This window comes from Clarias gariepinus, chromosome 22, assembly GCF_024256425.1.
Source record: "Clarias gariepinus isolate MV-2021 ecotype Netherlands chromosome 22, CGAR_prim_01v2, whole genome shotgun sequence".
Lineage (NCBI taxonomy): Eukaryota > Metazoa > Chordata > Actinopteri > Siluriformes > Clariidae > Clarias > Clarias gariepinus.
Genome location: NC_071121.1, coordinates 22,106,714 through 22,132,295, shown reverse-complemented (window position 1 = coordinate 22,132,295; position 25,582 = coordinate 22,106,714). Strand labels below are relative to the sequence as shown.

The 25,582-nt window shown below is 37.9% G+C and overlaps 1 protein-coding gene across 1 annotated transcript; it reads left to right on the top strand.

Moving 5' to 3' along the window:
* Nucleotides 1-442: 442 nt before the first annotated feature.
* On the top strand, nt 443-23,678 carry LOC128509963 (lysine-specific demethylase 9). The gene is made up of 7 exons (XM_053481868.1): nt 443-1,089; nt 6,620-7,194; nt 10,524-10,661; nt 11,997-12,139; nt 13,573-13,740; nt 15,309-15,417; nt 20,776-23,678. Exons 1-7 carry the CDS (start codon nt 492-494, stop codon nt 21,154-21,156), a joined length of 2,112 nt encoding a protein of 703 aa, XP_053337843.1. The 5' UTR covers nt 443-491; the 3' UTR covers nt 21,157-23,678.
* The last annotated feature ends 1,904 nt before the right edge of the window (nt 23,679-25,582 follow it).

Below are 25,582 nucleotides of genomic sequence, written 5' to 3'. Positions count from 1 at the left end.
CTTATTTCAATTTTTATTACAGAAATGTTTAAACACACATTTACAATTTCAGGTGCACAAAAAACATGTATTCATAAAAATACCTATTAGTGTGTTGAAATATAATTACACATCATTGGTTTATTTGAATCTAAATATCAGTTATTGCAGGTAAAAAAACGTTAAGGACGATCCTTCCTGTCTCATTCTGGTTATATTTAGTCCCCTGTGTCCTGAACATTAAGACAAAGCCATACTATATTAGTAGCACCCTGCCTACTGTACACAGCGCGTGCATTCGGGACGCCCCGCCCACCGACACTGCTACATTGTGACGTCGCGCACTGGACGAGGCGCGTGCAGCAGCGCACGCACCTCCTCGAGCGACCCAGCACGCGGTTTACTACAGCTCCCAGAAGCCACCGCTCCGCGCGCGTGCGCACTCCCGCCAAGCCTACAAACGAAACCGTTGGCGATACGGCGACGGGCCGCGTGAAGGACTACAACTCCCAATGGGGGGAGAAAAACAGCACACATGCGCCGTCGAGTTCGCAAAGGCTTTTAAATTTGCGTGCAAAATGGCCGCTCAGGTCGACCTGGTGCGCGTGAAAGTGGAGGAAAAGCCAGTGGAGAGCGCGAGCAGAGAGAAGAAGAAGAAGAAGAAACGCGAGTACTCGCCGTACGCGGACAAACACCCGAGGCCGGAGAAGGAGGCGAAAAAAATGAAGCTACATCACCACGAACACCAACATGCCCAACAACAGCGAGTACCTCAGCAGCAGCAGCAGCAGCAGAAGAAGAAACCGACTTCTCACGGGATAAACTTCAGCAGTAAAGAGCTCGCGCCTGTGCAGCAGCGCAACCATCACAACCACCACCACGGAGCCGTGAAGAAGGACGCGGCGGTCTGGGCGCCTCAGAAGGCGACACCGCTTCCTCACAAACCCGCTCCCGCTCCACTCTTCACTTTCACTCCGCTGAAAGTAGCGAAGGCCGAGAGCCGCCACAGCTCCAAGCCGCAGAAACAGCCGGAGAAGGACGCGAGGCTCAAACCCAAGAAGGAAAACGCAGAGGTTAACGTGAAAAACGACTCCTGTAAGAAGCAGACAGGTAATAATAACACGTTAAAGCCTTGGTTCTGTTCACACACAGACCCGAATAACCCGTGTGTGTGTGTGTGTGTGTGAACGCCCACCACCCGCGCCGACTCTCTCTCAGCTTTACTTCTGTTTGTTTTATTGTAAACAGCAGAAACTGAAAAGCTTTAACACTGTAACCGGATCACCTCATGGGGACAAACTAGAGTGTAGAAAGAGTTATGATGAGAAGCTGATCAGATTTAATGTAATCAGTGATGTTGTTGTTGTTGTTGTTATTATTATTATTTCAGGTTGAAACCCACGTCTGTCTGTCTGTTTAAATCTCTGTCTCACTTATTAATACAAACTGAAGCTTCTTTAGTGAAACACAGATGAGGAATCGACAAGGTTAGATCAGATAAAGATGAGATTTTGTCGTTAACATTCACTTTCAGCGCTGGTATTTCAGCAGTGAAAATCTGAACTAATCCCAGTGAAATATTTAATTTAGATTTTCTAATGAATATAAATTGGTGCAGGTGTTTGTTTACATTGAGCAAGTATCTTATCTCATTATTAGTTTATCTTATAGAAGATTATTAAATCCGCCTCATACGTGTTAATAACCGCTTTTTACTTAACATTTTGATTTCACTTATGGTGCATCTTTAATATAAGGCAGATATCTAAAAACTGCAAGAGTTTCGATAAATTCTGTCTGGACAGTTTTACGTGATGCTGTGACAAAATCTGTCTGGACAGACATACAGACATAAAGACATTTTTGTGAGACTCGTTTCTGGTCTTTCAGTGTATGAAGTGTAAAGATATTGAAAGAGCAAGTTCTGACCAATGTTCAGACAAAACTTATCTTTTCTTTCTCTCTCTCTCTCTCTCTCTCTATATATATATATATATATATATATATACATCACTGACTAATGTGAACACTACAATGTTCTCTGTCACATTTGCTGTAGCTGTAAAATCCCTTGAAACTTGGAGCAGTTTAGTCTAGTCTTTGTTTTGCAGTTAATATTTTTTTTTTTACTTACTGTATATAGGGCTCAGGATTGTTCAGTATATAGTGACACATATTTTTCAGCACATACTAGGCAATATGATGGACTTAATTGTACATGTCTGAACAAAAAGAAATGGCAAGAGACACATGGACATGTGTTTTTCTGGTCGTTTTCGAAAAAATAATAATACACTCATTTTGAGAGTTCTACACTTTTGCAATGTCATTCTTGTAATCCGGTAGCGGTAAAATTTACATGTTATAAAAGGTATGATAACTTTCGTTCTACCTGACTTATCCGCAACCCCAAATGCACATCGTGTGATGTCTGAATCCTGCTTATTAACACATACAGGCAAGGCTACCATATAATAATGCTCTGTTGCAAGCAAGGATCTGTGCGGCTTGGGTTTTAAGTAATATAATTATTATAATATATTAATTCTAACACACACCTTTTAGTGTAAGTTAAATAAAAAATAAAACGTGTGTATGTGTAGATAACTTTGTAAACATCGACTTTACTGAATTATATATGCTTGTCGCCATTTATGTAGTTGGAAATCACCAGAGGCCAGTCGATACAATATTATCACAATACCTAGCCGCTGATTTGGTTTGTACTGCGATTCTGTCAGTACTGCAATTTAATAAATATCTATATTTAGACTTAAATATAATTCTGAACAAACTTATCATATAATTCGCTCATACCACACAGGAAGCTCTGCTGCATATCAATGTGTGAATACTTTAGAATGTACCGGCTCAAAATTATTAATAATAATAATCATCGATGATAACCATCGATTTTGGAGTCAGTTTTGCGATAGGTTATTTGTCACAAAAAAGAATCATGATGCATCACCAAATAAAATTTTCCCTCATCGTTATTATCCAGGCAATAAATCACTACACAGTAGTACTGTCACAAATAAATAAAAAACGATCAGAAAGTTTGGAGCGCTTTCACATTAAATATCAGAATGTATATAACATTTCAACATATATAAGAATCTATACATCTTGTTATAACATTAGAAAGAACACATCAGGTTGTGCGTCATCGGCGCAGATTAGCTTGACCCGTTGCTTTTCTGCTCAGCAGGGTTGTAAAGAGTGAGTATTGCACTAACTGTAGCCTTTCTGTCAGCTCCACCACAGTCTAGACATTCTCCTCTGACTTCATCCACTGAACTGCCCCTCACTGTGTGTTTTCTGTCTTTCTTTTGTTTGCTTTTTACACCTTTCCGTGTGAACTCTAGATATTATTGTAGGGCTGCAACTAACGATTATTTTAATAATCGATTAATCTGTAGATTATTTTCCCGATCAATCGGATGAAACCTAAAAACAAGAAAAGCTTTTATTTCCAACCCTTTATTTAAAAACAGAACTAAAATCTTTAGAAAGTGCTCAAACATGTTGCTCCTTGAGCTGTTATAATAATAATAATAAAATAAAAATGGACTAACACAAAAAACATAGACATGTATGCTTTACATCCGCCAAATAGTTATAGTGGAACCTTGGATTACGAGCATAATTCGTTCCGGAAGCGTCTCGTATTCCATATCACTCGAAAACCAAATTTTATTATTTTTTTTAAAACACACTAACGCAATCACTGATGTAAAGTAAAAATAAAACAAATAAACCTGCACTTTACCTTTGAAAAGAATCGCGACGGAGCAGAGTTTCTGTGTAAAGCAGTGTGAATGTGTGTGTCTGTGAAGGCAAAAGTAGGAGGGGTCTGTGTGTGTAAGGCACGCACACACAGCAGGCAAAGAGCAGGCTAAGCCTTGAGCAGAAAGAGAACATGGATTTTTAACGTCTCCAATGAGACTTGCTTTACATGCGCGCTGTACACACGCGCATACAGACACCAAAAAATGTTTTACGTGCACACACGTAGTCAGTGTTGTAGTAAACAGTACACGCGTGCATGAATGTTGATTCTACCAGTAGGAGACGCGCACTAAGACCCAGCAGCCTCCGCTATGTATCTTTCCTTCACCTCTGCTTGTTTTTGTTAATTTTTGCTCTGCCCTGTCTATGAGGCACCGAACTCTGCTAGCATCAGTGCGCGAGACCATGTATGTTCATTTCGCTCCATGCTCAACTAAAGATTTTTTTAATAATCAAATGTCTCCTCATTGCATGACACAACAAATCGATTATAAAAATTAGTTCCCAACGCTTTTAGTAATCGATTTTTATGGATTTTATCGATTCGCTGTTGCAGCCCTATATTATTGTGTGTGACACAAGCCAATCAGACCAGCCCACTTTTAACCATCAACCAGGGGTGCGTTTCCCGTACAACGATGTAGCTCTTTACTTAACCACCGTTGTACGATGCAACGTTGAAGAAAATAACTAACTAGTCACGAGTGTTTCCCAACACCATAGTACCTGTGTCGCACTTCCATCGTTAGAACTATGTTGGTTTAATCGGTCGTTCTTCTTCTTCTTCGATACAATGGCGGAGTAGTGCCATAGTCACATATCGCCCCCTACTGTTAAGTGTTTTTTCTCTCTCTTCGGCTCGCATTCAATGCGCTTTCGCAATGACGTTACGTAGAAGTGGTGTAATAATGTCACGAACGCAACATTCATTATTTTTATTATTATATATACAATAAAACATGTATAGGCATACACAGTTTAAATGTGCTCTTTTCGGATAACAAAGTCTATAACTGTTAGTTATATTTCATTTTAACTCATTTTTTTATTTGGTATTGATACACAAGTACAATTAAAATAAAAAGAAATTATGGGTTTTGAAAATGCTGGGATTGTGTTGTGAACACCTGTTTCCTATTTTGCTCAAGATAATTTCCTATATAATTCCCTTTACATGAAGCCATGTTTTAATGAGAGTTGATGTGAAAAAATGACACGAAAACCACAATTTACTAAAAAAAAAAAAAAAGAGCTTGAAGTTCTTTTGGAGGAGGTGGAAAACAATCAAATCTTGCTTTTCTCCAAATTAAAAAACACAGTTACAAATTCTGACAAAAAAAAAAACATGGAATGAAATCGCACAAAAAATTTATGCTTCTGGAAATGCGTATGAGAGAAGCCCAGAGGAAGTCAGAAACAAGTGGAGGGACTTTGCAAGTGTGACCAAACAAGCAAGTCCAGTGGAGGCCTGAAACTGAACCCCTCCAAAAGCTGCCATGTAATTGTAGTTACTGCAATTCTCCACAACATTGCAGTCAAGGAAAATTTCCCGCTTTTTAATGAGGTAGAGGGGGTCTTTCTGGAGGTGCTGTGGATGAGGAAGATGACACTTCTGATGATGATGATGATGATGATAATGTGATAATGATGATCCTTCGAACAAACATCAAGGCAGAATGCATCCTGTATTTTTTTTTGTTTAAATGAATCTCCAATGAACTTAATATTTTGTTTATTTTCCTACGTGGTTTCCCCCTTTCAGACTTTCTTTAAATACTTTTGCAAACAAGTAGGCTATATATATATATATATATATATAAAATTAACCTATGAATAGTCCATATTCTACTTCTACTTCTGAGAGCACAACACAATACCACATGCTTATTTATAGCATTGTTGTTGATTTATTTGGGTACATTCATTGAATATATATTAAGTAATATTTTAAATAGGCTTGCACTATGGTAGTGTATATATATTTTTATTTTCTTGGTGCTTAACACTTTGTGCACTGTATATGTTGAATAAGTGAACAGTACAGATAACATTCATTATAAGTGAAAACCTCCAACACTACAGATATTGTTATGAGAAATTTCTCTTTTTTTTAACAAAGATACTCACTTGAAAACTCACCTTTTTGTTCGCGCAAACGAAACGAAGGCTGTGTTCCAACCGGCATAAATAATGCTTTCGTAGGGCACTTCGAAGGGAGAATAATTGCGATGGTATCGCTGTTATATCGTTTTAAAGTGAATTTGTAATCAAAATAACCAAAAAATAAATAACCTAATATCTGAGCACCAAAGCATTAAGTTTTTCAAATCGCTTAAAGTGGTTGGGAAAAATTTTAGACACTAATAGAGCGTAGGGTCGTTAACTGTGAATAGAACACACCCAGCCGCGGCAGGGAACTATGCTTCTAACCACAGGTCGAAGGCTATAGTTCCAACCACGTAAGTTTGCGACGCTGTTTGCGAATGTTCGTTTGAACTATGGTTTCGAGAAACACCGAATTGTTGAACTATGTTGGTAACGATGGAACTTGCGACCATAGTTGGCTAACGATGCTTTTGGGAAACGCACCCCAGGTCGGGACACCTCACCAAGTAAGGTGGACAAAATTATCTTGATATTTACTTTTTTTTGTCTGGTAAGAAGAGTGTATTCTTAAGAATTAAGCTCATAATTAGTGATGTGGCGAATCTCACTAAACAAGCATGTATCTTGGGTTGTAATGCCCCAATAACACTTAATACGATACAAAAAAATACACTATACCTAAATCTGTGTGCAGCCTAAAATTTTCTGACCTCTTTGAACAACATTTTAATTCCCCCCCCAGAGCCCAATAACGAGAATGGAAAACCTCAGACTTTGGAGGAGTACCTGCTAAAAAAGAAGAAGAAAAAGAAGAGGCATCGAGAAGAAGAGCAGCGCAACAAGCGCCTGCGGACGTCTGACAAGGAGATCCAGACCGAAGACTGCTTTTCGTCCAGCGACGACAAGCCTGTCATTGCCGACGTCAAAAAGGAAGATCCGGACTCGCCGTTCATTTCGCATCATGACCACTCCGTTCGCAACTCATTCCTGAAGACGAGCTCGCGTTTCAGCAAACTTATACACGAGGAGGTGCAGCCCAACGGCGGGGCGGCCGTCCTGCACGCGTATGCTGATGAACTTTCGCTCTTGCCACCCGGAGATAAAGAAAGGTTTGCGTGCGAGTTCCTCGAGCTGGCTTTTAGTGAGATTTCCAAGGGAGCAGCGCGCTACGCACTTTCCGTGGTCCACGGCGCTGCTGCCTACCTCCCCGACTTCCTGGACTACTTTGCCTTCAACTTCCCCAACACGCCAGTCAAGATGGAGATTCTCGGAAAGAAGGACATTGAGACCACCACCATCTCAAAGTTTCACTCCCAGGTAAGGCTTTTTCGGCTTTGATGGCTGCGTCTCAGTTCTAAGATCATGTTTTACTGTTTGCCCTCACACTGTTTAAATGCAGCGCACAGAATTCTTGTACTTTGCAGCATGATAGATTGCTGAAAGTCTTGAACTGAAAGACGAACTAATACAGGTAGTCCTTGAATTTCCACAGATACGAACGGACCACGCTTCAACTTGCGGTTCGATCACCGAAGTAGCTTGTGTGTATTATACAAAAAGTAGACACTGCAGTGCACCAGATAGAAAAATATTTACAATAATGTACAATATTTTCAGTGTGAGTAAATGTATAAATTGTCTAAAGTCAGGTATATTGTGTGTGTGCGGGAGTAATGAGTCGGCCTCATCGGTTTCAATGAATCAGTCCGCGAGCACGATGATAGAAAATAACTGTCCTGATGGTGAATAATTCTAATTTCGGAAAATCCTCAACAAAACTGAGTCAACAGTCCAATGCAGTGGAAAACAGCTCTGAGACAAAATGCTGTCTGGGATTCCTTTTGATTTAAAGGCGTCGAAACAACACTTGCATTTTACTGTGAGATTAATTTCCTTAGGCGCAATTACGTGGGATGGGAAAGAGGAGAGATTTAGTTGGTACGCTTTACGTTGTATATCCGTGTTAAATGTGTGTAAGACTCTGAACAAATCCGACTTACGCACATGCTATGGAATTCGTAAGTGGGGACAAACTGTATTTAGTAAAAAAGAAGCTGTAAAATTATTTACCGGTTGGTCTACCAACTCTGTCCGTTTTTTTTTAATTATTATTACTATTTTAGCTGATAAGTGATAAGATCTAGCTGCATCCTTTAGCAAGCTGGGAATAGTGTGCATTAGGAAACACAAACAACTGTTTAGGGAAGGCTAAAGACAAGCACAGGCTTCCTCAGAAACTTGTTTAACCAGAGTTTCACCTGCTGCCCTTTTTAGCTCGGCTAAATACATGCACGAAACTGTCGTTGGCCCTTTTTCACATACATCCTTTCAAAGAAATCCACGATTGCCCAAGATCGTGTGCGAGTGCACGCGAGTGTGTGTGTATGTGTGTGTGAGAATATTGTGGATGTTAGAATATAGGGTATATCTTCAGTATAAAAGGTCTGGTAAGGATCTGGTTTTCACTTTCGTGCTGGCCCGAAAGGGGTGGACATATGCAGTACGTAGCCAAAAGTATGTGGACTCCCGGATATCACATCCATATGGGGTTAATATGTGGTGCTGTTGCTGAAAAGGATAAACAACAGTTTTTGAATGATTGTCACTTGTCAAAAATGGTGCTTGGCTGTCTTGCAATGTCTAATTATTATTATTATTATTATTATTTTTTAAGAACTCACCCTAACTTGTCTGAGCAGGACAGACACACCATCACGTCATTAAAAACTACTAAAAGTATTTAATAAACATGCTTAATAACATGTTGAGTAACTTGTGTTTCTAATCATTTTAAATAATGTCTTATACAAAGCAACACTCCAGGCCAGTAGGCTGCGAAAATTGTAGATGACTAATCCAGTTTGTATTTTCCTTTTTTTAGGAACTTAAAATAACTGGCTCGTTGATTCGATTAATTAAAATTGACCAACCAAATGCTTAATTTGCTAATTTGATTAAATCGTGCGGCTCTAGTGCTAATCTAGTGCTAATCCACCTAGTTTGTTTAGTTGTTTATATATAATTATTTTTTTTAGACAAGCAAGATATCTGAAATCTTGTCTTTTCAAGCATTTTAGGGTCTTAATTGTTTTTTTTTTTCTGTTCAAAGTAAAATTGCAAAAAAAAGATTTTTTTGACACAAAGAGCTTTCTTCAAGGCTTCAGATATTGTGCTTGACGAAAACTTTTATTGAACTTTTTAGTGGGGGGAAAAAGCTTCGTATGGGTCAAACATTTAAAATTATTAGTAACATGTTATTAAGCATGTTTATTAAATACTTTTAGTAATTTCTTCAAATTTTTAGGCTCGTAAAAAAAATTAAGTAATTAAGCTCTTTAATCAAAGTGTAAATCATAAGACCCAGAAAACAAATCAACATTCACGATATGATTCATAGCTATTGTGTGGACTCCCATCATTCCTCGAACAGTATGAGCAGAGAGTTTCAGGGGTTGCGGGTTCAGGCTGTGACAAAAACATGCTGTTTAAAACTTTGCTCAGTAAAAAAAATTATAAAAATCTCAGTGAAGTCCATGGTCGCCAAGTTTGGTGTAAAATGAACTCAATTTGTCTACACGAAGCCCTGACCCTGACCTGATTAAACACGTCTGGTCTCCTTATTGGACATCAGTGCCTAAATCTCTTGTGCTCTCGTGGCTGAAATTTCCACAAAAATGTTCCGGAAAAAATTCCAAGAAGACCAGAGACGTTTATAGCAGGAAAAAGCTGGAAACAGTTTGATAATGGTGCTCATGGCTGTCGGAAACGATACCCAGGGGTCAGTTGTACTTTTGTCCCTGTAATGTTTAAAACTTGTAGGATTGAAGAGATAATATCTCAGTACATCATCATTATAGCATATCGTTTCTTGTGGTTTTGTTTTCGCCGTGTCAGATGTTGTGTATCTCACTGGTGTGAGGAGAACTGTAACTGTACACCGCCGAGGTGGATGAACACACTGTAGGTGTGTTCAGGTTGTGTTTAAAAGCCCAAGTGTATCGCTGTACTGACTTGTTTTAGTCAGAGTGGTTGAGCCGGCGTAGCAGAGGGTTTCACATCCATAAAGTGCAATATTTCTCTCTTCCCTCCTAAATCACACTCGCTGCTTAGATTATTTACTCAAGTCTGGCTTCTAGTGTAGTCCAAAGTGCAATAACCATCTACGGAAGTGGGCAGTGCCATTTTTTTCCCCCTATGGTGATGTTCTGGGCCAGATACTTTAAATATTAACAAACCGATATTTTGAACCCTGAGCAGATGAGAAATTGATACTGAACATTGAAACACCTGAGCATTTGAGGTCAGACTGTGAAGTTTTAGATCCGTACATTGCTGAGAAATATCTTTGAGAGAGGGCTTGGCTTGTTAAAAATAAATCAGCAGCGTGAAGTTTGAATCTCTGCCTCAGATCGAGTCCTTATAAGACCTGAATAAAGTACGCATCATGTCCTAGTATTTAGGTGATTACAAAGTACAGTCAAAAGTGTAATTAAGAACACTCAAAACGGGGGCAAATATTTGCACAAGGATTATAAAAAAAAAAATGTATGCCCTGGAAGTTTATTTGCATTGGTTTTTGTTTTGAAGTTTTTGTGTGTTTTCAAAAGTTTTATGAGTTTTAAAAGTGCACGCGTGCTTGCTCACAGGTGAGTCGGACGTACTGCTCTGGGACGTATCGAGCCGGGCCCATGAGACAGATAAGCCTGGTGGGGGCCGTGGACGAGGAAGTAGGGGACTATTTCCCGGAGTTCCTGGACATGCTGGAGGAATCGCCGTTCTTGAAGGTCAGGCTTCCTGTTGTCATAATGCAGAACAAAGTCTTGCTGTTCAGGTTTGGACCACATTTAGTGCATGTAGAAAGTGCTTTATCTGAATTATTTTAAGGTTGTATCGTTTTAAGTTTGTATCTTGTTACTCCAGCTTAATACAATACATCTTTAAATTTGTTAACGAGACAAGTTATTTTAATATTATTGCATATGAGTGATATACATGTTTCCTAACCAAACCGGTTATGTGTTCAAGCTCTATGTTACTAACGGCCAGTTTTGAGTACTTGACATACTTATTTATACAACACTAGAATAAACATAAAGGTGTTATTATAATGTTTCTTAAAGCAGTGTAAGGAATATACAGAGTCAGGCTAAAAAAATATATACACAGTTCAGGAAAAGAGAGAAATTGTATAAATATTTTAAAATTAAATGTATTGCTATAAGTTACATATTGATATGTATTATAATTTAATTATATGTTTAATATATTGTTAATATTAGGACTGTAGCTTATTTAAACAGCAATGTAAAATATATGAGAAACAAAGATTAATTGGTTTTCTTTTTAGAAAAATCAACTTTTATTTTTTAAATGTATACAGCATTTTATCAAAAATAAATATTGTCATTATTCACAATACAAGAAATAGCTTAAAGTTGACTAAGATGAATTAAGTACATTACAGAGCCATACATTCTTATTTTAAAGCCTTTTCTCAGATGCCAAAAAAGGTATTTTAAATGACTTTAAGTATAAAAAAAACTGAGGCACACATTAAAATAAATAATTATACAAAAACATTAGGTTGTGCAACTTTTAAAGTTTCTAAATTTACAGCTCAGGCAAAACAAGCCTTTACTGACAATTTCTGTCGTTCTCTCTTGCTGCTTTCTTCTTCTCTTGGCTCGCTGATATTTTTATCACTCCCTTTCATTTTGCCGCACGCAACAGAGTGCTCCCTCAAATTAATACACATCTAATTGTTTGTGTCTCCTTCCGCTTTGTTGGTGACGTAAGCGCTTCTTCTGCGGTGTTTACTGGCGGCTTGCACCTAGAAGTGCGCTGTGTCGCATCAAACAAATAATTATGCAAAAACATAACGCAAGCTTTTAAAATTAATTAAAAGAAGCTTTGAGGCAGAAGATTTTGCTTCGATTATTTTTTGTAATGGAATTACTCGAGTTACTCGAGAAATCGTTTTAGCCCCAGTTAATAGTATATGTATTAGAAAAAATCTCTATTATTGTCCTCTTTTTATATTCTTCAGTAGTACTGTAGTGTGATGCAATAGTACATTCCAGATGCATGATTTTTATTTATTTTTTTTAATACATGTACAGATGACCTTGCCATGGGGCACCCTGTCTAGTCTGAAGCTGGACTGCCGCTCTCAGAGCGACGACGGTCCCATCATGTGGGTTCGACCCGGGGAGCAGATGGTTCCCACAGCCGATATGCCCAATTCACCGTTTAAGAGGCGCAGGTACAGTAGGTGTTAATTAATATTATAGTTTTTCTTTGTACGAAGTACCGGGCTTCCCAAGCTTTTTGTAGTCGGTGACAATGAGAAAATTCCACAGACCTGCTTAGAAAAGATTTACAGTATGTATTCATTTAAATGTATGCGGTAATATTTTATGCTATTTTTATTAGATCCGGAAACTTCCTAATGAAAAAAAAAAGATTGACTATAAGATCTGGGTAATACTGTGTGGTTGCAAGTTTACCTGACTATCACAATTTCTATTTGGAGCTTCTTTCCAAAACCACGAGCATTAGTACTGAGTCAGTTCCCCTTTTCTTTTATAATAATCTTCATTATTCTGGCCCGACTTCAGGCCACTAGATTGTAGCCTGTGGGGGTATGTGCTCATTCAGCAGTGACATCAGGCACCGATGTGAAGCAGGGAGAACTGTGGCGTGGTCATTGTTCCAGTTCATCCCAAAGGTTTTCACTGGGCTAGAGGTCGGGACACTCCAGTTCTTCCACAATAATATCAGCAAACCTTGTCTTAATGGACCTTTATAGTTTGCAGAGTTTAACTACATGAGAGAAAAAAAAAAAGATCATGGCCTCACAAAGATCTCTGGAGGTACCCGGATCACATTTAAAGAGACACTGCTCTAGTAGATGAGATTATTATTATTATAATTATAATTATTATTAATATTATTAACTTAACAGAACAAGACCGAGCAGCTCCATGTATTTGAGGTCAGGTTACTATTGAGAGGTTTCCCGTTTCCTCTGGTCTCACACACACCCAGTTAACGCCTTTCATTTTTCAAGCCTTTGATCTGTTCAGTCTTGTGTGTTTCAGCAGGATTAAACTTTAAGACAGCATGTAGCTTATTAGTTAATAGTTAGTAAATTCTGTTCTGTAGTAAGTGAGACACAATATTTTATTTGCACAATATTTTTTTACTTGCTATTTGCACATTACTTCAGAAATGTCAATGTTTACTGTTTCTCTTCCTACTACCTCAATCATACCTCATCACAAAAGAAAAAAAACTGTACTGTAGCGTGTTATGTTGTTTTGTAGCTCTTTGTTTGCACATTTGCACGTGCACTTTGTTGTCTCTTTTATATAGAAATAGATAGTTAGGTTAACCTAAAAATGTAAATCTGTCATATCTGAGCCAGTCAGCTAATTAGATCTCTTAGTCAGCTAAAGTGTGTTGTTAATTCATTTTGTGTTGTTAATTTATGTTATCGCATGTACGTAGCACCTTGGTCTTGGAGGAACGTTGTTTCGTTTCACTGTGTACTGAACTGTATATGGTTGGAATGACAAAAGCTGACTTGACTTGAGGTTAATAAAGTTAGGAATAAAAACCATATTAGTCGTCAAATTAAGTTAAGCCCTCTAAACAGAAACCAGTTTGAAAGTTGCCTTATGATTTTATGTGCAGGTCGATGAACGAGATCAAGAACCTCCACTACCTTCCGAGAACCAGCGAGCCGCGCGAGGTTCTGTTCGAGGACCGGACGAGAGCGCACGCCGATCACGTGGGCCAAAGTTTCGACTGGCAGAGCACGGCAGCCGTGGGCGTCCTCAAAGCCATCCAGTTTGGAGAGTGGTGAGTTTGGTTACGTATTCGCTTGGTGTGTAAATGAATATTTTCTGTTTAGAGGCAAAATTGTGCAAAGCAACGCATAGATGTTTAAAAAACCCAGCATAGTGGATTTGGTTGTCTTGAGTCATTTAATCCAAAAAAAAAAAAAATCCAATCAAGATCTTGTGAAAAGTACACAGTAAATAGGTCAAGGCCAGTCTTGTTGTTAAGTTGAGTAGGTCATGGCGTGCGCTATAATCCTTATAAATAGCATCACAAAGCTGCCTACAGTCCAGTGGTGTAGTTTACATTCTCACATTTCACCATTTAAACATCATCTTTTGATTGTCGGAAAACTCGGTTAAAACCTGAAATGCAAGCTACGAATTTGTCATTGTTGGTTTTTACATGACAGTGACAATGTGCACAGTGTTTGCTGAAAGTTTCTCTATTATTATGTATAGTTTATTACGTTATGTATAGTATATTATGTATAATATGTTAAAATTATTATCATGTATAGAAAAAAACTGTAAAGTTGGTGTGTCTGTACATTGAAGATATTTGCGAAAAAATAATTCAGGGGATGAAACATGAGTAATAGACCACATCAAGATGATTTTTGGACTTTTTGTCTGTTTGTTTGTGTATGCATCACGTAAAAACTACTGAACATTTCAATGGGGTTTTCACAGGTGTATTTGGCCGAGCTTGACGTTACAAAGGATTTGTTTTCATTGCAAATTTAAATTGAAAACGTCCTTATATCATTAAAAAAATCGACCTTGTAAAAATTATTAGTTCATACCAAATTTCAACAGATGGCGCTGTACATTTTTAATACAGTGAAATCTCGGATTGCGAGTAATGGGGTTTGCGAGTGTTTTGCGAGACGAGCAAAGATTTTTTATAAATTCTGACTTGGAAACGAACAAGTCTTGGTTTACGAGTACCGAGTATCATGTTTCATGCATAGGCTTCTCATTTTGACGCCAAGCGTCACATGATAACGACTGAGCCAACAGTTTTTCTCTCTTTTGCGCTGCAGAATTGTGGGTTATCGTCTCTCCTGCTGGGTCTTATTTTATCATGTCTCTTACTGGTATAATCAACATCCGCGAATGCATGTACTGATTACTATAACACTGTGAACACTGTTCCGCTTCCGGAACGAATTATGCTCGTAATCCAAGGTATCACTGTAAACACCTATAAGTGTGCAGTTGAATCCTACTTAATAAAAGCGATCTTACACCTTGCGGTAACATGTAACATGTTGAATTAGTTTATTCAACTGATAATTTTTTTTTTTGTTGTGCAATTAATTTAATGGGAAAGAAGTCACTGGTGCATCTAGTTTTTAATAAAAGAACTTATCAGGTTTTAGTAAAAGGTTAAGTGTGTGTGTGTGTGTGTGTTGGCCTAGGGGTGTTTACATTTCTGTATTTGTATTACATCTGGATTTCTTGATAAGACTGAAAGTGCAGGTGATTACACAACCCATGGCAGGCTGCTTCTCTTAACTCACTTTGTCACACTGACCCCAAATAAACCAACTCTTTTCCTCCTTCTGTCCCTGTTCTGTCTCACAGGAGTGACCGGCCGAGGATAACCAAAGATGTTGTGTGCTTTCATGCGGAGGACTTTCACGAGGTTGTGCAGAGGCTTCAGCTCGACCTATATGAACCGCCCGTGTCTCAAGTAAATAATCAGTCTGTTTACTATATTTACATTTACATTTAGGCATTTGGCAGACGCTCTTATCCAGAGCGACTTACATTTTTATCTCATTACACATCTGAGCAGTTGAGGGTTAAGGGCTTTGCTCAAGGGTCTTAAGGGCCTTGCTCAAGGGCCCAACAGTGGGGTTTGAACCTGGGATCTTCCGAACTGTGCTACCCCTGGCCCTTTTTTTAATCACACGGTGTTAGAGTAAAGATTTGAAAGCATGATGGTCAGCAGTCTGAGGGCAGTGACAGGCCTGACCTAATGATGAGGCTTATTTGTGGCTTTGCAGTTCGCCTGATTTTCTTGGGAGGGAGGTCACATCAGGGAAATTGTTTAGGCGTTGTGTTTGTGGAAATCCTGTAGCTAAATAAAACCAGGAAACCAACTAATATGATGATGGTAATTTGGCCTGGTGATTTCACACCACTAAAGTGGAGTATATTTGTGTGACATGATGTCCATATTGCGCCCTGGCATGGATCTCAGTGTGTACCATGCTTCAGTCCAGTTGAGAAATGTGATCCCTGATGCAGTGGTACAGCCAGAACTCCTAAAATAGAACTTAATAAATTATCATTGCTCTTGACATTTTTTTCCCCCAGAAATATGAAGAATATTAGGCATTGCACAAAGGATGACTTCCTTATGAACTTCCTTATCTTCGCGTTTGTTGGTGGCTTGCAAATCCACTTTAGGCGCATACTGCCACCTGCTGTATCAGAGTGTTAATACACAAACGAATTTGAGTACAAAACAAGAATATTGTCATTGCTGGCCAGCTCAGAGGTGCTATCAATTTTTATATCATTTTTTTATGCAGGTTTCTTTTACCAGCTTGACAATCCATTAAAAAAAACTAATACTGGAGTCTGGTTTATTTATAAGCTTGTTAGACACGAATGCATTTTTCTCATTGTGGACATATGAGACTAGTAGAACGAGTCCTGTTAATATGCAAATCTCGATTTTTCTTTCTCCATGAGAAGTTAGCTCATAATTCTCTCACAATTTTCTCCCCCCCCCCCCCCCCCCCTAACTAAAACATTTATTGCACTCAAGTAAAAATGAAAAGTGTTGCTTGCACACTATTTTTAAGCTCCCTTGTGACACACCCAAAAAAGTGATGAACTTTTGTTTTGTTAATATTAACTAATAAATAATAATTAGCAACTTGTTGGAGTGCTTGATGGACTCTCGGCCAACTACAGTTTATCATTGCATGCATTGTTTTATATCATTATAATTTTATTTTATGTCAGAGTTTAAGTAGTTTGAAAATAAATGCATAGTTGAGAAGTTATTGTTCATGTTTTTTTTGCTCAATATTAACACACGTCTTGTATAATTCCCTGAAGCTTTTGATCTGTTCTCAGTTACATCTAGACTGTTAAAGCACTTAACTATCTCTATATGCCCGTCTCTGTTCAGACAGTACATATTTTAGTTTTTGCATGTGTGAGACATTTCACTGTATGCTGATAAAAATACTGACTAGTGCGTGCGATGTTAAACACGAGAGCAGAAGAAAACGCTTTGGTTTCACATGTGCATCGAGAGAGCATGCAAAACCTCCAGCTTCTGTTTGGCTGGTATTTTCACTCCTGTTGCCCCTGATTGGCTGAAATTGAGCGAGAACAAACGAATGATAGAGGATACAGGGGAAAAAAACAGCATGAGCAAGTGTCAGAAGACGTGAGCTCTGCGCCCAGGTTTGTGGCACGAAAATAACAGCATACTGCTCCAACTCCACGAAGTGCAGTGACTAATCTGTTCAGGTTCGCCTCCTTGTTACACAATACATCAGTGAAGGCGGAATACCATAAATGAGGAAGAAAGATGAGAGAAGTGATTGAGTTGTATAACTAAATCATTTGCTAATATCTGGCCTAATTAGGTGAATTAAATAGTGTTTTATGTTGCACTGCGCGAGTTTGTGTGAAAAGGCCTTGTCAGGTAATGAGGGAAAATGCATCAGTGTGATCTGAACGAATGGAAACGGATGCAAGTGAATCGCCGTCATTTAGAAATAAGATCGGACTTATGGATGCTTTCTTGCCATCTTATGGAATAAATACTTATGGAAGTATACTTATGGAAGTATTTGCTCATCTGCCTTTACATGAACTTGAGTAACACCCTATTCTTAATACATACATAATAGGGTTTAATATGATGTTGGCCCCTTTACAGAAGCATCATAGCTGCAAAGGGGGCTGGGCCAAAATCATATTTAGACACTATGGATTAAGAACCGGATGTTAAAGTTGACATGCATATAAAGTCAGGTGAGCGATTACTCTTGGCAATGTAGTGTGTGTGTGTGTGTGTAATATGTATGTATGTACACTCACCTAAAGGATTATTAGGAACACCATACTAATAAGGTGTTTGACCTCCTTTCGCCTTCAGAACTGCCTTAATTCTACGTGGCATTGATTCAACAAGGTGCTGAAAGCATTCTTTAGAAATGTTGGCCCATATTGATAGGATAGCATCTTGCAGTTGATGGAGATTTGTGCGATGCACATCCAGGGCACGAAAATACCGTTCCTCCACATCCCAAAGATGCTCTATTGGGTTGAGATTTGGTGACTCTGGGGGCCATTTTAGTACAGTGAACTCATTGTCATGTTCAAGAAACCAATTTAAAATTATTTAAACTTTGTGACATGGTGCATTATCCTGCTGAAAGTAGCCATCAGAGGATGGGAACATGATGGTCATAAAGGGATGGACATGGTCAGAAACAATGCTCAGGTAGCCCGTGGCATTAAAATGATGCCCAATTGGCACTAAGGGTACTGCAGTGGTAACAAGGCATGATGGATCCATGTTCTCATTCTGTTTACGCCAAATTCTGACTCTACCATTTGAATGTCTCAACAGAAATCGAGACTCATCAGACCAGGCAACATTTTTTCAGTCTTCAACGGAGCTCGTGCAAATTGTAGCCTCTTTTTCCTATTTGTAGTGGAGATGAGTGGTACCCGGTGGGGTCTTCTGCTGTTGTAGCTCATCTGCCTCAAGGTTGTGTGTGTTGTGGCTTCACAAATGCTTTGCTACATACCTCAGTTGTAACGAGTGGTTATTTGAGTCAAAGTTGCTCTTCTATCAGCTTGAATCAGTCGGCCCATTCTCCTCTGACCTCTAGCACCTCAAGGCATTTTCGCCCACAGGGCTGCCGGATTTTGGATTTTTTTTCCTTTTCACACCATTCTTTGTAAACCCTAGAAATGGTTGTGCATGAAAATTCCAGTAACTGAGCAGATACTCGGACCGGCCCGTCTGGCACCAACAACCATACCACGCTCAAAATTGCTTAAATCACTTTTCTTTCCCATTCTGACATTCAGTTTGAAGTTCAGGAGATTGTCTTGACCAGGACCACACCCCTAAATGCATTGAAGCAACTGCCTTGTGATTGGTTAATTAGATAATTGCATTAATGAGAAATTGAACAGGTGTTCCTAATAATCCTTTAGGTGTCTATATATATATATATATACATTAGTGCTCAGCATAAATGAGTACATATATGTGTATATATATAGTGGATATATATATATATATATATATATATATATATAATATATATACACACACACACACACACACACACACACACATATATATATATATATATATATATATATATATATATATATATATACACACACATATATAGTGCTCAGCATAAATGAGTACGCGCCACTACATTTGTCAAAAAACCTTTAGTTTCCTTTCAAAATCAACATTTTCAAAGAGTATAGTATACTACAAAATACTCCCAAAAATGTGGGCCATTGATTGCAACAAGATTTGTTAATTTGCACACAAAAAAGTGATTTTCCTAACAAATTCAAGCACATGTTGCAAAAATGAGTACACCCCAATTATAGTCTCAGGAGAAAAGCCACACTTAAGACTACAAAATTCTAACTAACAGGCATTCAACCACGGGTGAGTCTAATGATTCATTTAAGAGGTGTCCAGCCAGACAGGTAACTATAAAAGGGCATTACTTAACAAAGAAAAGCCCTGCCCATTTCATGCTGTCAGCAATGGCTCCACATGAAACAGAAATGTCACAAAATCTGAGAAAGGAAATCATTTCTTTATGCAAAAAAGTTGAGGGCTACAAGAAGATCAGCAAAGCTTTACATACGAGTCAAAATACTGTAGCAACAGTGATCCAAAAATTTGAGACATTCAGGCCGTCCACCAAAGTTAACATCTCGACATGAGCGTCTTCTGATGAGATGCAAGTTCACTGCAGTTAGCTAAAGCAGTAGAAAGCCAAACCATTTCCCATGACACCATACGGCGCACACTGCAGAGGAATAGCATGCATGGGTATCGTTCACGAAGGAAGCCTCTCCAAAAGCCCATGCACAAAAAAGCACGCCTAGAATTTGCTAGGGCCCATGCTTAAAAAGATCAAGACTACTGGGACTCTATACTCTGGAATGATGAGATAAAGATTACTGTTTTTGGAACTAATGGTTTCAAAACTGTATGGCGTTGTAAAGGTGAGGATTTCAAAGAAAAATGCATGGTGTCTACAGTAAAACATGGTGGTGGCAGTGTCCTTATGTGGGGCTGCATGAGTGCTGCTGATGTTGGGGAGCTGCATTTCATTGATGGTATCATGAACTCAACAATGTACTGCTCTATGCTGAAGGAGAAGATGCTGCCACTTGGTCATCGTGCACTTTTCCCAACATGCAATGATCCAAAACACACATCTAAAGCTACTGTTGCATTTCTGAATTCAATTCGATCGACCACCTGTGGGGAATTCTGAAGCAACAAGTTGAGCATCACTCTCTTCATCCAGCATCTGAAAGAGGTTTCTTGAAGAATGGAAAAAGATAGATGTTGCAATATGTCGCCAACTTGTTTATTCCATGCTTAGAAGACTTGGTGCTGTCCTTAAAAACCACGGTGGTCATACAAAATACTAGATAGTATTACTATACTAGTAGTAGGTTTTGTTGCAGGGTGTATTCATTTTTGCTTCAACCAATTTGAGTAAAACTAAAGATTTTGTGATCCAAGTTATATTATTAACCTTAATTTCATGTTATGGAGGTAAACAATTGTTCAATAAAACTCAGCCTTGTGAAAATTTTGGAAGTTGTTCTTTTGTTTTGTTTATTGAGCTACTGATTAAATTCGTACTTTTTAAAGGGGGTGTACTCATTCATGCTATATATATATATATATTTTTTTTTTTTTTTTTTTTTTTTTTTGCTGTATGATGAGACTGTGGTGTTTAATATATGTGTGAGGTCTATCGATTTTGACCCATAATGCCCCTGTGCCCTGCAGTGCGTGCAGTGGGTGGACGACGCGAAGTTGAACCAGCTCCGGCGTGAGGGCATCCGGTACGTGCGCTTGCACCTCTGCGACGACGACATCTACTTCATCCCACGCAACGTCATCCACCAGTTTAAGACGGTGTCAGCTGTGTGCAGCCTGGCGTGGCACATCCGCCTCCGGCAGTACCATCCTAAAAAAGAGGGGGAGCAAGGGCAAGAGGAGGTACACAAACCCGGCTCCCCTGGGCCCGACGAGCCGGACAAACCTGTTGACAAGAAGTCGGACACTTTGCGGCCAGAAAGCGCGCCATCACTTAACACCACTCCTCAGGCTTCCCTCCACCCAGCTCCAGCTCCAGGTGACTTTCTCAGTAGCAGCAGCCTTCACTGACTTTTTCCAGTGACTCTAATCACTCTCTCCACCTGTTCATCCATTTAACAAGATGGACTGACATTCCAGGAAAGGATTTGGGCTGTGACAAATACAAGACTCTAAAAGTCTGACAAACGTATATATATAAATAAATATATATTTTTTCTTTTTAAAAGAAAAACCTTTTGTTCAAGAAACAACCCCTGTAAGTACTTTTTAATTTTTTTTTCACTCAGCCAAAGTATTTAATTTTAATAATTTTTTTTTCACTAATTCTTTAGCATTGTTTTATATTTGTTTATATCTGAAACAGAGCTTCTCTAAAAAGGAAATCTTCATTATTGTCTACCAAACTGTGCAACATGTGGATCAATTGGTTTTCGCGAATAGGAAAAAAAAAGTGCCTAACAGCGATCATGTCTCTGAAGAAGAAGAAATTGTCCAGTTGATATCTGTGGTCATTCGTTTCAAATTTAATTGTATTTTAGCAACGACGATGACGAGAGAATTAGGGTAAGATTAAGATAAATTTTTCTGTTGCAAAGAAGGATTGATTCAGATTATTATTTTCATTTTCTTTTATGCTGTCTGGAAAGCAAAATTGTGTCCGAATGAGTAATAAAACGTATTAACTCTTCCCAAAGAGAGAGAGGCTGTTCAAAGCTGCAACATGAGATGTTTAACTGACTCATGTCCCAGCGATGGCTTCTATCTCTGGTCTTTTCTTTGACGTAAATTTCTCAGGGTCCCTTTTCATTGTTATTATTATTTTTATAATTTTTTAATTATCTTAAATTCGACATTATGGGTAAATTTGTTGCAGTGCCACAACTGGATCATTTCTATGGCAGGAATACATGTGAACTGCACAAATCTTTTACTTTTACAACTTTTTTGGAATTTCTTTTCAGATGGCGATCACAAAGAAAAAGATTGTGGGAAGAAAAAAAACCAAGATGAATTCTGTGAGTTTTTTTTTTCTTCTTTTTTTATGGCAGAGCAAATTTAAGATTTTAATTTAATTGATTTCCTAACTTGAGGTGTATGAATTAAAAGTCTCTGGTGTGGTGAATGTGGGTAACCGGGGCTGGACACCTGGGAAAAGCAGATTTATTTACAGTGAAACCTCGGATTGTGAGTAACGCGGTTTGCGAGTGTTCCACAAGTCGAGCAAAGATTTTTCATAAATTTTGACTTGGAAAACAAACAAGTCTTGGTTTACGAGTACCGACTATCATGTATCACGCATGCGCTTCTTGTTTTGCCACTGAATGTCACGTGATCAACTAAGCCAACGGTTTTTCTTTCTCTTGGGCTGCAGAACTGTGGGTAATCGTCTCCCCTGCTTGGTCTTAGTGCGCTTCTTTTACTGGTATAATCAACATCCGTGCACGCGTATACTGTTTACTATAACACTGTGACCACATGTGTGTGCATAAAACATATTTTATTTTATGTGTATGCGTGTGTGTACAGCATGCGTGTAAAGCAAAAGCAAGTCTTATTAGGTTAAAGAGATCCATTTTATCTCTCTGCTCAAGGCTCAGTCTGCTCTTTGTGCCTTTGTGCCACACCTTCGAGGAAGGGTAACTGTGTAAGACGAGGAAGGGGAGAGGGGAGCTTACTTTAGATTCTCACACACAAACACAGCGCCTGCGAGCACAAACGGAAACACTTCTCTGTCGGGATTAATTTTTACTTTTTTTAAAGGTAAAGTGCAGGTTAATTTTTATTTTTCCTTTATAATTTTGTGTTAATTATTTTTATGTATTTATTTTTTTGGGCTGTGGAACGAATTATTTGAGTTTTCATTATTTCTCATAATAAAATTCGATTTGGTTTATGAGTGTTTTGAAATATGAGCCCGCTTCCGGAATGAATTATGCTCGTAATCCAAGGTTCCACTGTATTATATGTGATGAGTTTCAACAACTAAAAATTAAACTTTCGTTGGTAAGAAGGCATTAAAGTTATTGTGCTTTGCACTGGTGCAAAAGTATGCAAACTAGTAGGGAATTACCAGTCGCCACTCGAAATTATATCATCACAATACCCAGGTGCTGATTTGATTAAAATAGTGATTCTATAAGTATCATGATTTTATAAATATTTCAATTAGATATTGCATTTTCCCTCTATTTTGTTACAATTTTAACCTTAAAAAAAGTTTAATAATTAATTAAATGTAGCTGATTCCTTAAAATATTTTTCCCACTTAAAAACACAAGCGCAGCATCTAAACAATATAAACTAACTTCAAATACAAGAGTTTAAGATTTAACTTGACAATTTTGTACTAAACAGCATGTATCTCTGTCCTTAATTATTATTTCATAAACAAACTGAGCAAAAAATTTACTACTATCACACAGGATGAAGTCTAGATTCTGCGATCAGATAGTCGGTGCTCTTTTTACACTAAAGTCATCATTTACATAAAAGCCGTGAGGTTTGATTTGTTTCCACTGAAATGATTTTTATAACTGTATAGTAAGCCTTTTTATGTATTATTATTATTATTATTTAATTTTTTTTTTTTATTTTTTTTTTTATTAAACCTAACCGCGTGTCGTCCAACGGAAATTGAAATGTAATTTATTTTTTTTCACCAGCAACAACCCGCGGTTAAAGCTTGCTGCATTGGTCACTTATAAATTAATACATTTTATATCTGGCTATAACTTTGCAACATTTTTCTTGTAGTATAAAAATTAATGTATCTACACATGGCTTAGGGTCAGCATAAAAAAAATAAATTAAAAAAAAACTGTGATCTAGCAATTTCTATATGCAATATGCTAAGAAACATATTTCTCAGTCCTGAATTGAAAGGACACAAAAAGTTAGTGAGAGTTTTTCAAAAAATTTCCACAATAACATGCTTCTTGAGCATTTGTGACTTTGTCTTACTGGTGACATTTGATAACTTTGTCTTTCTCTGATGCAGTAAACACCTCCTAGATTCAAATGAGTGCCTTGAAAAAAAAAAAAAAGGAAGAAAGTTTAACACTCAGCCGAGGTGTCGAAGAAGGTCGAGCTGCACAGAGTCGAGTCTGGCAATAATTTAGCTACTCGTAGTTTAGCTAGATCTTACGGTTATCAGCACCAAGTTATTTAATGTAAAAAATAAATAAAAAAGCAATGAATGTTGCTGTTTTGTACATTTTGTACATTTTCACAAAAAAAAGGTTGCAAGGTGGGAAGTAACTGTGGGTTTGTTTAATTTTATTTTTCTTTCTCCAGGACATTTGGTCTTGTGAATAATCACTTTTTATGGTGCATTTTTTTCAAGAAGTTCAAACCTGGCCTTTTTTTAGCAGCCTGGCTTTTTTAGTAAACACTTCCCTTTTAATTATTTACATAAAAACACACACACACACACAATGTTACTTATGACTACTGGCAGCTTTTTTGTCACTGTTAAACAAGATGAATCCCCTTTTTTGTTTAGTTTTTTTTTCTCAATTCTTTGCACTATAGGAAAATCCGCTATGAAATCAATGCCTGCTTGGTGTGAATTACATTTTGCATCACTAATTGCTGTTGTTAGGGATTGTTTTGTTTGTTTTTCCCCAAAGCTCTCTTGTTTTCATTTGTTTAAATTACATGATGTAAATAATCAGCGGCATTTTAATAAGAACTGTTCTGTGTACATTCTTAGTCATGTGTATAAAGACATACAATGTAATGCATAGACCTTTTTCTGTATTTTTTTAAATAAATCATTTTATGAGTGCAACAACATTTTCAAATATATATTTTTTTTACATTATACACAGTATAAACATAAGCTTAAGCACTCCTACCAACTGTTCACCCTCAACATAGATTAAAAAAGAAAAAAAATTACAACAAAGCAACAGTTTTGTTGATGCAAGTACGTGCAGAATTATTTCATTGTCGAACATCATCCCTTTGTGATACAACATGCATTCAATATTCCATTAAGTAGTTCAGTTTGCCAAGTACTGTACAGATTGTACATTATTACATCAGTCTAACAATGTGCTCATAAAAGCATACTTTTTTGTTCATTTCGGTGTAATTTGATGTACATCAGTACCGATAGTACACATAGACAGGAATGTAGACACGAAGCTCATGCACTCGCCCTTTATGCAACATCTAATATAATACTATATGTTTTCACCTTGATTAAAATAAAAAAAAAAGCAATCTGGATGTGTTTTTCATCATGGCAATAAAGGCAACACAACCTCGCTGCTCGAAATCCAGAGCGGCCCAGATTTCACAGCATTCGCTTGTTCCGCTGTGGATCCAGACTTTTGAGTCACTTTGTATAATATAAAGAGGAACTACTACAGCCTCTCTCTACCGAACAAACGCCCTGATTAAAACTCTTACGGCATTTACACAGGATGTGCAACAGCGAGTGTGAAGGCAGAGTGCGAGGTCAATGAAATGGGTGCTGCAAACTGTTGGA